Below are 16,270 nucleotides of genomic sequence, written 5' to 3'. Positions count from 1 at the left end.
GCTCTCACCCATGCAGATTTGCACTTAAGCCAATGCCCGTTAAATTTTGAGTTAAGGAAAGTCTTGTATAAAAATATAAATATCCAACTTCAAGTTTTCAACATTGAATCAAATAAACCTATACATAACATTTTAAGGAAGGTCGTGAATGATGGCACTTCCCTTGCCATTGTTACTGACGATCTGGTCATGCAATGGAACACAATCCAAACTTCAGTCATATTCACATAACTCACATTTGGTTTTCCAGATTAATTCAGCCGATTGAAGGTCATTAAGTTCCCAAACCTGATAACTCATCCTCTCAAAAAAAGAGACATGCCAAAAACTGGAGATTGGCTTGAGCATCAGCTGTAAGCAAAATGTTACCAAGAAATATGCTCATTGCAGAATTAATTGTCAGATTGATTTCAAACTAGAGAAATCTCTACATGTGAAGGTAAAACCTACAACCTATACATCAGGCAGCTCAAATGGGACGCGCACAAACAACTGACCATGCAGGGTAACCACAGCGGACGTCTGAAGTGAATCAATTCTAGAAGGCAGGCTGACAACCTGGACACAAGCACGTATCATTAATGCACATGAAAAACTATTATCAGCACAATGAATTTGATTCCAATAAGAGTTTTAATTTTAGGGTGGTGTATAAAATAACTAAAAGAAGATGCAGTTATTTCAATAGGTTGCATAACAGTAAACAAATGGGACGTGAAGATGCAATTATTTCAATAGGTTGCATAACAGTAAACAAATGGGACGTGTACTCCTACCAGTACTAACTTCAATTTTATTTGACACTCTTCCAATGTCCAACAATTACCATTAGCATAAATTTCTATGAAAATTCCAGAACAAAATATAATAATAGTAATGAGTAAATTTCAGAGTCACCTAAACATGCCGCAATATTGAAACAGATCATACATCCAACTCTACATTGAAATTTCATCAACTCAGACAAACCTTTTTAAAGGGTGTGACACCCCAAGGATTATCCAGTTGCTTTGGCTGACCAGAAATAACCAAGCGTCCTGCTGGATCAGACTGAACATGCACCTGATTCATTTAAGCACATATAGTAGTTCATCAACCATATCAAATACAATCTACAGGCAGAAGTTAAAGGAAAATGGATTCAGCAATTGATGCAAATTTTATTGGGATGCTCATCAGTACTAAATTAAAAATATTACCAAAAAAGATAGATGTCGAGATTAATCAACTTAGCTAGTTGTAATCAATCTCTCTAGGAAATTCACCAAAAAGATCGTTTAGCATTTATAATGGCTAGACTAATGCAAACTTAGCACATTAAGAACTCTATTAACAACCGTAGTTGCACCTAATGATATATTAGTTAGGCCACTAATCAAATTCAGTCTAGCCCAAGCATAAAAAGAGTCCCTAAACGCTCCCAACCAAGGCCTAGATGTATGTATTCTTCCATTGTTGGCTTATCTGGATGGGCTTAAGTTTTACCCCACTATTCCCTCAGCCTTTCTTCTTTAGGTCAATGACCAGGAAGTAAGTCACTTGAGCATCCAAACAGATTTCATAGTAAAGTTCTTTTGCAGAAAAATAACTGTTCCATCGGGAACATACATCTGTTCTGCTGTAATGAAATCTATCTTCTCTGTAAGCTTTACCTCTGAAAAGTCATCCAATTTTAAAAGCAAAAATACTACTAGTAAACATGAAACAAGAAAAGGAGGATCATCTAGAGATACACTAACCTCCTCACGAAGAAGCCCAGGAACCAAAGCATATATCTCATAGCAGTCAATCTGTGGGGGAGAGAGATAGAAAGATTCATAGATAATAGTGATGTATCACACTATCCTATGAAAAACACAAGAGAAAGACTTACAGTTTTGTGCACGTTAATCTTCACCCAATCAGCTGGGGCTCCAATATCAATAACCATAGTATCCAACCTGCCAAAGGAATGCCTAATTTTGGCACCTTGAAAAGTCAAAATACTGTTCCATACACTATCAAAAATGGGAAAAAATTAGGAACTAATAAGTAACTAGCAATCGTAACTGTGGTTTAGTTGCTTTAAATGGAGTTACTCGGACACCAGGCTCCAGATTGGATGGCTTTTTGCGCTTTAACAAACCTGAGGCAATGACCCAGTCTCATAAATAAAGACAATTTTGGGAATTGTAGCAGCCAAATGTGCTAGTCCAGCGTATTAGAAATACCAAAATTATTAAGTTGTCTGTCAGTTTTGAGTGCAGGACTAGAGCTCTTGTCCTAGAAATTTTGAAAACATTGCACAAAAACGGTGAGATCAGGGCAAATGATAGGGAAAAATAGAAAAGACCTAACAAAACAGAAAATGCATATAGCTTAGAAGTTCTCCACAAACCTTGATGACTGGATGACAGACTTCACCATTATCGAGAACACGCCGAGAATGCCAGCTCTGCATGGCACGAGCAGCAGCATCCCTCTTTGCCCTACCTGACCCAGAAGCTTGATTACTACCAGCCTACACAAATTTCATAGAAATTATTAGATAATATATATGCAATTCTGATAGATATTTATTGATACAAATTTATATATCAGTCAGCTGATAACTTGACAGGAAAAGAGAGGATAGTATGTTTATGCTTGCCATGCAGATGATTTGGAAACTAATGCGTGTCAAATCCAATTTCAATCATATCACAAAGAAAATGATTATGGTTAAGGACATCCAGCATTTAACTCAACATGCACCAACCACCAACAAACATTGATTTCGTCATTTTGTGCAAAACAGGACTTATCTATCATATTATTGCATGAGGCAATCTAGCTCTTAAAACATCTAAGATGAGAGTATAATTAAAGATTGTAATAACCCCTTGCTGCTCTGAACAATATCTACAGAGTTTTTCCATGACTTTGTGAAAGCTTCCATTCCCTTCTCCATAAAAATCTCTATTCCCAATGGATATAACAAGTGTTACAGAGAAAATTAAAGCATGCCTTTTAGGGAAGATCTACCTCCATTTCCACTCAGCTCCCTCTCACAAACCTAGGCACCAATAATTACTTTAAATACAGTATTTTGATTACAAGATGCACATTTTCTTAGTAAGTTATCTTCAATTCAAGAGACAACTTTTGCATATGCAATGGTCCAAAATTTTGCTTGTTCACAGCAGAAAAGAGGTAAATATTACATGAAAGAGAATGGGATAAACATAAGATATGGCTATAACAAACAATATTTATGCCAAACTGATCAGCAAGCATTATTAGAGTTTACCTGACTTTCAACTCTATTAGGCTCACTAAAGGAAGCATTTGAATGGGGGAGTACGCCACCATGAATTTTATGCTTTTCATACTCAAGCAATGCCTGAGTAACATGATTGAATCAAATTACAAGAGAACCCATGTCAAAATAACAAATAAAGAAAATAAAAGTTTGAGCTGACAGAGAAAGGGGTAGGGGCCTTCCTTCATATAGTTTGCGTTCTTTTAATCAACAGAAATTATCAATTAGAGCAAAACCTTCTCATAAAAGATACGGAATGTCCACGATACAGTAGTGCAGGTCCTATGCCAAACAAACAAATAAATAAATAAAGGTGCCTCATTAACAAAATTTATTCATAAAAACAAAAAATGAGCCAGCAGATACAGATTTTTTTAACACAATAGCATTTCCCATGCATAAGACAAAATCGAAAAATCGGCAACAATTGATAGGAGGAAAATGCACGCTTTCTGTACATAAGTCATGGAAATTGCTCACTAAGCTAGAAGACAGACATCAACAAGAAAGTAGAGTTTATCATTACTTTGGCGGATTAAATGATTCTCCCACTTGCCTCCACAATTTGCACGAGGTCACCTACAAAGTCCACAGCACGGATGAAAAGCAAGTCCATAAATCTGTCTTATTCTTAACCATAAATGAATGATTTTCTTGATTACTAAATAAACACAAAAGCTAAATTAACCCCATTTTTCAAGTTTGGTAAAACCCAACTAACTACAACAATTCAATGTCATGGATAATAAAAGTTCGTACATGCAGAAGCAGCATACACAGGCATCTCCTTGGAATTCAGAATCAGGAAAACCACATAAAACCAAAAAAATTAAAAGATTGATATATGTAAAGGCAATTTTAGTTTTATACTTTCATTAAACTAGTCATTTTTTAAAGTAATGTACAAGCATGTTATGAAATTGGAGAAGATAAAAGGCTGAGAGAATGAGAGAAAGAGTTTTTAGGTAGGATAGGAAATCATAAGGAAATGAATAATCAAGAATTTAAGGCAAACCTGTTCATAGCCCCCCAATTTAATAACAGCTCTCCATAACCTTGAGTCAAATGAAAAATGGCAGAATGGTTACCATTAAGGTTTTGTATTTTTAAAGACAAAACAAAGGAATTGAAAAGGCTTAACTTGAGCAAATTTAAATCCTCTTTGTAAAACTTAGGGTGCTTGAATTCAAGGTTCTTCTCCTTGTAAAAAGCTTCAACATCCTTTGTAAAAGCTGCTTGCTCCTCCACCGTGTCTGACCCTGAGTTGTCAAAGCATAGGTTAGGGTTTTTGTCACCAAGTTCTGGTAGTGCCAATTGCTTCTTAATCTCCCTTTCTGTAGACAAATCCTTCAATTGCTCCCCATTGTCAACGCCATTGTCAACATCTTGGGGTTTTATGTCATTTTCACGTGAATGAATGGGGGCATCATCATCTTCAACAACTTTCATTTTGGTAACAGTTTCACCCAAAGATTTGTCCTCAACATCCTCAAATTCAATATCATCACTCTCCTCAGACTTAAAATGTTCTTCATTTTGACCATCTGCATCAACAACATCGAGAGTTTTGCTAGTGTCCTCCTGGCCATGGGTTTGGCCGGCAATGGCTTGTTGTTCCACTGAATATGGGTTACCACCAACCCGCGGAGGCTGCAATTTCGCATCTTCTTCAAGTTTGGTAAGTTCTTCAACTTGAACTTGGTCTTTCACTTCAGCAGCTTCTGTTTCTGTGTCCACTGGGGCTAGACCGTCAGCTTCATTTTCAGTTTCTTCCATAACTGGTTTGGAATCATCCATCTGAGCCTCACTAACACTACCAGTCACCTTATCCGGTTCCTAAAACCCAAAATGGAGAAAACAGAATAAAAACCCATAAATACAAACACTTTTCTTAGAAAGATAATGTAAATGCACACAACAAAAAAAAAATCAAAAGCCATGTATTACAACAAAAATGACTTTTTTTTTCTCATTTATATTACATCCTAAAAGAAACAAGTTTGCTCGTACTCACTTCCATTCCCTGCTTTCTGGGTTAGCCACAAAATAGAACTTAAAAAAAAAGGTCTTTCTTTTGAGCCCTGCAAGAAGAAACATGAAAAAACGTCTGAGACATGAACCCCGGTGGGTTACGAAATTAATGAACGCTAAACAAACAAAAAGAACTTACTTTGCTGTCTTTGTTGGAGGGAATAACTTAAGGACCCAGCTGCAGGTTGAGCCCTCGGATAGGTGCTTCTTGGCCTGGCCTGGCCTGGCCCTCGGTTTTGAATTTGAAAAAAAACAAAACGAAACAAGAGAGGAGGAGGAGGAGATAGTTGAAGTAGAAACTACTGCTGAGGTTGATACGGCGTTGTATTTGTTCTCAGGGTCAGAGTAAAATTTGACCTTTACAAGTGTCAAGCGTTTTTCCGCTTTTACTCTCCACACGTGTTAACTGACCCTTGATACTCTTAATGGGCTTGAGCCCAATCCCAACTACATTTGGAGCCCATATATGAGCAAAGCTAACGTCCTACCTTGCTTAAATATCTTGTTAGGATCACAAAATTATCCGTATTTCATATAATTTAATTCATTTTAGTGCGTGATAAGATCGAATTAAAAAAAAAAAATCAAATTGAAAGTCAAATCGAAGACAAAACATTTTTTTAAAAATCAAATTTCAAGTAACACCATGATCCAAATATAAATATTGTTATATATATATATATAACAATATTTTTTATTATTTTTTTAATGTTATATTTATATTATATTAATAAATTATTATTTAATATTTTAATTTAACCTACCATCTTTGCTATCCTTTGTTATTGCAATTTTTTATTGAGAAAATATCCAATTAAATTATGGAAATTATTCTATACAAAGTTAGAGAATTCATAAATTTTTTTTAATTGACCATTTTGGAATTTCAAGTTTGATCATCAGATAATTGTTGACAAATTCGTTTGGTCCACACTTTCACCATTCTCTGTCTCAACTCTTTTGGCTATTTGCAGACATTTTTCCTCCTAACTTCCAATCTTTCCTTTCATTTTGTTCTTCATTTTTTTATCCTTTTTATTCAAAACTCCAATATCCTATTCTTCGTAAATCTTCTTTTTAAATCTCGATTCTAGGTTTTTCTTTTTTTTCCCTTTCTCCATTCCTTTCCGGAAACCTTAGCCTTCCCTTCACTTTCCTCATGTCTTCCACGATTAAGCTTCCGTCATTTTTTACCACTTCAATTCCACTTTCATGATATTTAAATTTTCATTTTTTCACCAAAAAAAGAAAAACCAATTGCATGGACCTTGAGGTTCTCAAGTTTGATATAGGCTTAGGCGGAGGAGGTAGTAGTAACCGCGACGACAATAATGATGCCAACTTAGAGTTAGACATGGATGGGGACATAGTCGATAGTCTTGCCCTTCTTCACTTCTTTCTTCTAATAACAATGGCGATGGGGGTGAAATTTACCTTCCAGAAAGGATCTGTTGGATCTTGAGGCTTATGGAGGTAGGGAATTTGAGTCTGAAGAAGTCTTTAACAAGGGAGCGACTAAATGCATTTCATCTTTTTTCTCTTTACATTGTACTTCTTTTTCAAAACTTTTTTACAAGTTTTTGGATATCTATCATTTTCAAAAAGTCATAATATTTCTCCCGAAAATATATTTTTGAAAATTCATAACACTTTTTGAAATACATTTTTAAGTTGAAAAGTGAAATTTTATAAAAAAAAAAAGTTAATAAAAATTTGTTAAAATTATTTATAGTGTAATTACAAATTATTATTAAAAAATCATAAATTTTAAAATTAATAAAAAATTACTTTTATTATTTTACTATTTTAACTTTAAAGAAATAATAAAATTTTATAAAATCGTAATTATATATTTTAACTCTTAATATTACGAATAGTAATAAAATAATTATCAAGTCTAATCAACATAAAAAAAAAAGCTAAAACTCTTAAAAATTGTTTAAGTAATAATATTAAATACTATATAATTTTATTAAAATTTAATATACTAATTAAAAAACCTATCATAATAAGTAAATAGAGAAACTTTTTCCAAAAATTCAGTTTAATTAAAACTATTATAAAATTTTAATAATCGATACAAAAAAATATTTATTACAAATGATAAATTTTAAATTTATAAAAAAATTATATTTACTATTTTATCTTTAATTTAATTATAACCTCATAAGATTTTTTTTTTTTCTAAATTGAAAATAGTAAAAGTAACTTTTTTATTACTTTTAAATTTTTATGGTTTTTTCTAATAATAACTTTTTTATTACACTTATTTATAAATAATTTTAAAAATATTTTTTTGTAAGTTTTATAAAATTTCACTCCAATACTGTCATAAGCATATTTTCAAAAAATGTTTTGAGAATTCATAACACTTTTTGAAAATATATTTTCAAAAGTTATAAAACTTGTAAGAAATGTATTTGAATAATTTTACTTATAAAAAAATTAAAAAAAAATGGGTTTACAAAAAAAAAAAGTGCATTTAGATTTGATTCTTTTCTAATTCTTTTGCTAATCGTGTCGATTTTAGTACACGTGTAAGTTTCTTCTCATTGTGTTCTCAAACCTTTGGTTTAATGACTAAAAATGCTTGAAGGGACATCAAAAGCCTGATTTTGAACCAATTTTTCTATCCCTTTACTTATACTAAGACTTTACCTTCCTGATGTAACAAAAAAAAAAAAGTTCTCATTGTTCTAGGCGTGATGGAGCAGTTATTCAGAGACAATTTGTTTGGGCTAAAGAAGGGTTTAGAAATTTGACTAAGAAAGGAACAGAGGATAAGAAGATCAAGCATCTCCGTACTATTACTAGAGTAGGATGTAAGGCTTCTTTGTATGTTAAAATACAGGATTTTGAGAAATAGATTGTTTCTAGTTTTGTTAGAGAGCAAAATCACAAGCTTGTTCCACTCGATTAGGTTTATTGTCTTTGGTTTCATAGGCAACTATCTAAGCCTGCTAAGACTTTGATCGATACATTGCAGGCTGCTGAAATGGGCCCTCGTAGGAATATGTTTGTTTTAATAAAAGAACTAGTAGAATGCTCGCGCATTGTCACGGGAATTCAATGCAAATATATAATATTAGTGTAATTTTTTTCAAACATTTTATCAACTTACATACTGTAATCATGAATTCTAAATTCACAACTCCTAATAATTTTTAAACTTATAAAACATCAGTGTAAGCAAGTAAATACGCAATTCCAATATCTAAAAGCTATTGCATCAATCTATGACGAGTAGTAGACTTCAGCAAAAAGATTAGTTTTAGAGGAAAAATTATAGATTAAGCACATCCCTATGAGAACTACCTGTAGGAAGCTTCTTATGGCTCAGGCGTTTAAGGGTGAGCATATGATGACGATCAAATATTTGAAAGATCCCAGTTCTGCATCTTATTTACTTCCGTAAATTGGATTATCATCTGCTAAAGAATGTAGAAGCTTTGCAGCCATCTTCCCCTTATACTTTCTAATTCCTATAACTTCATCATTTTTCTCTAAACAATAGAATTGCAATCATTATTTCCTTTTCCACCACAACATCAAATTTTGAGGCTATTCAACAGTGTTATATATTACAGCCAGTTTTGTGCTTTATGAACTATCAGATAACCAAGCAACTCTTCAAGATCCTAATTGAGAATAAAATCTATTAGATACGTCCGAAACCAAAACCTAATTCAAAAGCCAATAAAAAAAAATGAACTCCCTTGTCTCTTCTTTCCTTTTTTACCTCTTCTATCATTTCTCTTCAAAAATATCCAAATTTCAAGCACAGATTATGGTTTTATTCAAAACCCTTGAAAGGACAAAAGCATTTCCCATAATAACTACAAACACTGCTCATATGAAAACAAAATTCATTAAATTTTCAAGTTATTTCCTTCTACATGTCTAAAAGTTCTCATAACTCACTTTTAAAGCCCACTTTTTATGCAACTAATTATAGCTCAAAACAATAAACTTTGGCCTCCCACAATATCAAAATTGTCTTTTAGCAATCCAAACTCAGAGCCCACAAATTTTCTTCTATTAACATTAAGATCCTTTTATTGGGTTTGTCATGAAATCCTCCAAAGCTCAAACTTTTTCTCAACAACCAAGCAAAACCACAAGAGAAAAAAAAATTCCCAAGAAACCATAAAATTATCTCTAATGAATATATACACATTAAAGATAACTTATTGAACTTGACAAGCAAACCAGACAATGCCTTGTTTTAATCTTATAAACCAGACAAAGCATCAAAGGTTTCTAAAAGCACGTGATACAAAAAACATATGGCAAGATTCTTTAAGATGCATGAATAAAAACCATAAATTTTGATATCATAAAAAAAAGAAAACCCATTAACAATTGGTATATGATTCATATACTTCAATGAACTTTATAAAAGAATGAGAAAAACTTAGAAACAGAACATGAAGGAAAATCAATTTTTGAGCAAAAGTAAAAACTTTTTATAGATTAATAGAAAAGGATGAAGAAGATAAGGTAAAAAGGGTAAAGAAAGGATTTTTACACTATTTTGATCTATAAAGTTCAACATTTTCTTAACAATACTTTAATCATCCTTCAATTTGAGATATTCAACAGATTAATGTATATCCACTTAATTAAACAAAGATAAGAATGTAAAATGAGAAAATTATTTGAGATTGCTGTCAAACCTTGAGCTTCTAAGACCTTGTCAATGTCATTCTGATTTAAAACAGTAAATATTGTATCAAAAACCCATTCTTTAACTTATATTCAAAAGTCACAAAAACAGGTTGTTTTGAAACCTTTTTTAAAATTTGTAACATGCAAGGCAAGAAAGCAACAAATAATCATGAATTGGACTAAACCTAAAAGGAAAAAAATTCTTTGCTAAGATTTTGCATTCTAAATGGTTTGACTTTGGAATTTAAATCTTTCATTAATTATTGTCTCAAAATCTCATGAAATTTTAAAATTCTAAAAAATTCTTTCAAACATAGCTCTAAACAATTAAAACAACTAATTTTACCTATGTAAGTGATCAATATTCAAAGACAAATTAATCAAATTCATTAAGTATATAACATTGATATAAATATTATAAAATCAATATATAAAAGCTTCGTAAATTGCCATAAAAGTGAAGAAGAAAACATGAAGCAAACTACCATTTTCCTTTTAATACCAAATTAGAAAGCATTTCTGACCCTAACTTATTTTCTTTAATCACTCTAATTCACAGATCTTCCATTCTCTCCTTTTCTTTTTCTCTACAAAAAAATCAAAATAATGTGAGCAACTCATGAAGAAATATAATAATGAAGTGGATAAGGATTTTTTTTTTTTTTTAATCAGAAAAGTTATAGGAGCACGAAAGAAGAAAAATGGTCTTACTTTAGATAAAGAAATACAATGTTGAAGAATATAGATTATTTTTTTTTATCTTTTTTTATCATTACTTCCAAAGTTTTTCTATCCATCCATATCCTCAAGCTAGATTTCATAAGAATTTTAGTTTAAGGATAAACAATTCCTAAGGTATCTTACCCTCTCAAAGTTTTTTCAATAACAATAAAATTAAACAATCTAATTAATCCTTAAATCACAAGTGAAAAGTCAAATTAAACCAAATTATATGGTTCAATCCCCTGATTAACCCTCTAATAGTCATTTATGCCCAAACTTAATTGTCTCAAAACTACGTCTCAAATTTTCAATTTGAGAAACCTAATTCATTTAGAGACAACTTTAATATAATTGTATTGATTAAATGATAAGTCATTTCCAATAATGATAATAGAAAACAAAATATCTAGATTTTTAACATTTCAATGCAAATTTTTTTCTTGAAATTAATTGAGAGAAAATAATAAATAATAAAAATTATAAAATTCAAAACTTATTATAGAATAGAAACTAACCTTAAAATATATAGGAAAACTAGAAACATTCTTTCAACTAAACTCTCAAGCATAGATTGATCACTGTTACCAAGCTGCATTGTTGATTTGCAATAGTGAAAATTATCTTAAACAATTAATCAACTATATTAGCACATAATCAATAAAATGGTAAAAATAGTTTTAAGAGGCAAATAAATAAATAAATAAATCTAAATGATATATTTAATACCAAAGTTTCATATATCATTTTAAATTAGCTGGCTAAGAAATATAAATATATACTTAAATATTAATTTAACTAGCCAATAAATACAAATATATAGTTAAATATGAAATTCATTGATCTTTTCAAGAAATGAAATCTCTTCCCACCTAATTCTGCAATTTGTTATGAGTCTATGGGAAACTCTAATAATGGTAATTATCTGAGGCAGAAACTAAAGGAAACCAATAAGGTCAGAAACATTCAAAACTTAAAAAGAATAAAAGAGAAAAGAACAAAACAATCCTTATCTCAAATAAACATGAAATAGAAACACATTTCAATGAAGAACTATATTGATTCACATGCCTAATGGCAGCATGTGAATCAAAACCAATACTAACTATAGACACCCTAATTTGTTTAGGCCCAAACATAGGCCCATCGAGCTTGGTTCAACAAAGGTTGGGCCAAAGCCCATTGGGCTTAGCTCAGATCTGTTTCAGTAAGGACAAACTGGCCTAGTTTTATTTTATTTTATTTTATTTAACTTTTATTTTATTTTTTAAATTAAATTATTATTTTCGATTGATTTTATTTTTTTTTTATTATTATTATTATTATTATTATTATTATTATTATTATAATTATTATTTGTTTCCTTGTTCAAAATGAAGTCTTAATTTTATATATGATTTTTTTATTTTATTCTTTCCATTTCTTTTTAGAATAGGGGTTGTAAGGTTGGACTTGAATCCCAGTCAAATAGGGAATAGGAATTGATCAGAAATTGTTTTTGATCAATACCTATAAATATAGGCTTACACAGAAACAATAAAGACGAATCAGAAGGGAAACACATGCATAAATAGAGAGAAAAGGTGTTAGGCAAATTTTAGAAATTTTAGGATTTTTTTTTATTTTCGGGCTTTTTTTTTTGGAAAAATTTTTGGAATTTTCATATTCTGGTTAAATTTTTCTACGAAGTTTGAATTTTTCGATGATATTTTCTAGTTTCTGACGTCTTTTTTCAAAATCCGATGAAAATTCAACCTGATTATAGGTTTTGCTCTAGAGGAGATGAGAGAAAAAGGGAAAAGACATAGAGAGAAAAAAGGAAATCTGAAGGAAAAATCAGGTTATTGGCTTCTATATTAAGGTAAAACGATGTCATTTTGGCTTTAGTAACCACCCAAGATCTACGCATTTTTACTTGGTTCAACCCGATCCGATCGCAACCCGATTCGTTGACCTGTGTTTCAGTTGATCTATTCCAGCCTAGTCGAGTCGAGCCAAATTTTCAAGTCATATCTTCGAGCCATCTTTTCTGTTCTGAGCCGAGCCATTTTCCAGCCCAAGTCGAGCCGATTTTGAATTTTTTTTAGTATTTTCTTATTTATTTAATTGAAGCATTTTATTTATTTATTTATTTTTCAATTTTTTTATAAAAATAAAAATAATAAAAAATATAAATTTTAGAATTAAATACAAATTATCCAATGATGAAATTTATAAAAAATTTCAAATGGTAAATTTTTTGAAATTTTTATAAAATTCTTAGGTGAGAAATTTTATCTAAATGTGTCTAAAATGGTGGAATAATTTAGATGAAATTTCAATATAGATAATTGTATTCTTTTCCAAATAAAATTTTGATTGAAAATATGTGATAATTATTAAAGAATAAGATTCTTAAAAATTTCAAATGGTAATTTCTAAGAATTCTCTAGGTGAGAAATTTTTCTAAATTTGGCCCAAATGGTGAAATAGTTTAGATGAAAAATTTCAATAAAAGCAATTGTCATATTATTTTCTTTTCAAAGAAAAATAAAAAGAATTTCTAAATAGGCTCAAATGGTGAAAAATTTTAGAAATTCAAAAAAAGAAAATATTTCTAATTTGACCTAAATGGTGGGATAATTAGATATGTTTTTGACTAAAAAATAATAAATAAATCTTTTTTTCCAACGACGGAGCCTATTCAAGAAATCAAATTGGATTTTTGAATACTCTTAAGGTGAAGAAATATTTTTTTAAGAATTCTACCAGATTGATGGAAGAATCTTATAAATTATTTTCAATATTTCAACATAAAATTTGAAACCATTAGACTCAAAACCTTAGGATAAATTCAAAATAATATGGTACCATCATTCGGATGGGCATGTGGGGGTGCTATAACCTTCCTCATATGTAATCGACTCCCAAACCCTATTCTGGTTAGTAGACCCAAACTTATTCTTTTAGAAACCCTTAATTAAGCTTAAAAGTTTCTTGAGAGGATTGATTCCTTAGGTGGCTAATCACACCTAGTAAAAAATATTGGTGGCGACTCTATTCATTTAATAAGTCTAACCATAGATTTACGGATCTATATGTTATGACAGTTTGGCAACTCCATTGAGGACGCTATAAAAAGTCAAGCCATAATTTTTGAATTTCTCTTATCTTTTGGTGTAATGGTTTTAGATTGTAATTATTTGTTTACTAACATTTTTTTGTTTTGTCTTGTCTTTATTTTTGGGGCATGAAACTTATATGTTCTTTTGCACACACTATCACATGCATTTGCATTACATAAGCTCTATACCCAGGCTCCATCCCTCTTAGGAGGGAGTAAAGTACCTACGCTCTCGTGAGATGATAATCTCCACAATGACTACCGAAATACTCCCACTCAAATTGAATTTTTTTCGTTAGTAGCCTGTGATGGGTAAGGATTGGACTGCCTTACTAGTCTGTGATGGACAATGATGTAAGAAACAATTTAGGAACCCTTTAGTAGTCAAAATCTCCTAATCTTGCATATAGTTCATCCTTAAAAGACCAACCTAAAATAAAGCCTTTCCTACCCATTAATAGATATAACCCAAAATTAGGACACAAAAAAAGGAATGGTATGTTATCTAACCATTTTATTTGCTTGATTTGTACATCTACACCATTTTCATGTCATTTCATTTTATGCATCATTTTCATATCATTATTTCCATGTTCTAGCATATCATATCATTCTATCCATCATTTTCATAATCATGTCTAACACCATCATTTGTATATAGAAAATATTTGTCACATATCAGTTATTGATAAATCGATCTCCCACTTACATCCATGGAAAGCCAAATGCAACCAAACTCTACATCAATCCATTATGAGTCTACTCATCAAGTAAAAATCAAGTCAGAAAAAGGTTAAAAAAAAAAAGAAATTACTTGCCTGAGGATTTTATTTCATCATTACCCAAAAAAGTTCATCTCGAACTATAACAAAATGATCTAGCTGACTTAAATAGTGTTTGGGGATGCATGAGTAAAATAAGGCATGAGGTATTTGAAAACAAGTATAGAGATATAGCTTCACTGCTTCAGGTAGAAGTGGACAGTAATTTGATTAAAGCCATCATTCAGTTTTGAGATCCTTCTTATAGATGTTTTATTTTCAATGAAGTAGACATTATGCCCACAATTGAAGAGTATATGATCCTACTTCGCTTCGATTTACCAAACCTAAATAAGATTTACTAGTCCAACAAGGTAGGCTTTCGTAAAAAGCTAGTACAAATGCTTGGACTTAGTTTACCTCAAGTCAATTCATGTGTCAAGATAAAAGGTGAAAGTAAGGCTATTCCATGAAGTTTTCTATGAGATTTCATCCAGGGGCACATAGATGACGAGCAGGGATTAATGGCTATGGCTATAGCTTTATATGGATTGGTGATATTCTCGAAAGTCATTGGATATGTTAATGTTGCAGTGGTGGATTTTGTTGATCAGTTAGCATATCAGGTCAATGTAGCACCAACCATTTTGGTAGAAACTATTCATTCTCTAAACTTTTATCATAGAAATGGTAAAGATCGATTTAATAGATGCCTACAGTTACTTTATGTATGGATGAAGAGTCACATGGAATGCAAAGAAAGTCAATTTTGTAAACCATACATTTATTCTAGTCTTTTTATCAAGGGGTTTTGTTATAGCATATGGCTTCAAGCAAAGTCAAAAGAAGAGTGGATTTCTTATTTTTGAGCCCTTGATAGTCAAGGGATAGTTTGAAGAACACCTTGGATGCTTCATGATACAGTGTTATACAGTTGTAAAGGTTAACCGTGGGTGTACTTATTAGGCCTATGAGGTGCTGTTACTTATGCCCCAACTTTGGTGATAAGATAATCCAGATGTGAGCAATTCATTCCAAAAACTTATGGACTTAACAATGTGAGTCCTCATTCACTTTTAAAGGGACATATGGAATGGTTGAAAAGGTCAAAAAATCATGGAAGCAAACCATCAGGGTTAATCAAGAGAGGTTTACTTACGACGTCACCCCTGAATATAATGTGTAGCATACGAGGAGGGGAAAAGATATTATGCTTCCTAGTGAACAATTAGAACATTCCCCAAAACCTATTCTTTAAGATCCTTTACTTAAAGTGGAAACAGCTAAGAGAAAACTCCAATCCAAGAAAGATCTGTTGGAACAAGAAAATAAACGATTAAAGTTAGAAATGAAAGAGAGTCTACGACTTCAAGAACTGAAAATCCAAAGTTTCACAGAGCAAAAAGATCAGTGGAGAGCCTTATATAATAACTTAGATACGACACATTCATCAGTCACACCTGAGCTTGCCTGACTTTTAAAAGAGAATAAATTGTTAAAAGCAAGGGTAGAGGAAGAACAAAAGGCCACTGCTAGAGCACATAGACAAAGCCAAATGCTATAAGAGATAGTGGGTCGATGCACAGTATAAGTAAAAGCTTTGTTTGATGAATACAGGAAATAAGCTCAACAGAGTGAGTTATAAAGAGACATGTGCACAAAAAAACAAAGGCACCTAAGGTATTTGTTTGATCAAATATGCATTGC

General features: G+C 31.3%; 1 protein-coding gene and 1 pseudogene across 1 annotated transcript; one reads left to right on the top strand and one right to left on the bottom strand.

Moving 5' to 3' along the window:
* Positions 1-354: 354 nt before the first annotated feature.
* Positions 355-5,646, bottom strand: LOC111282945 (AT-rich interactive domain-containing protein 6-like). Its single transcript, XM_022871260.2, has 14 exons — positions 5,451-5,646; positions 5,295-5,361; positions 4,422-5,116; positions 4,296-4,335; positions 3,807-3,859; positions 3,517-3,562; positions 3,269-3,361; positions 2,378-2,500; positions 2,211-2,262; positions 2,050-2,125; positions 1,874-1,955; positions 1,740-1,790; positions 970-1,062; positions 355-558 (listed from the first exon to the last, which is right to left on the bottom strand). The coding sequence occupies exons 2-14, from the start codon at positions 5,298-5,300 to the stop codon at positions 454-456; spliced, it is 1,515 nt and encodes a 504-aa protein (XP_022726995.1). The 5' UTR covers positions 5,301-5,361; positions 5,451-5,646; the 3' UTR covers positions 355-453.
* Positions 5,647-6,372: 726 nt separating this feature from the next.
* Positions 6,373-16,270, top strand: part of LOC111281625 (protein FAR1-RELATED SEQUENCE 5-like) — a 48,215-nt pseudogene continuing 38,317 nt past the window's right edge.

The sequence above is a fragment of the Durio zibethinus genome, chromosome 5 (genome assembly GCF_047325235.1).
Source record: "Durio zibethinus cultivar Kanyao isolate XHJ-2024 chromosome 5, ASM4732523v1, whole genome shotgun sequence".
Classification (NCBI taxonomy): Eukaryota; Viridiplantae; Streptophyta; class Magnoliopsida; order Malvales; family Malvaceae; genus Durio; species Durio zibethinus.
This window is presented reverse-complemented; position numbering and strand designations above follow the sequence as displayed.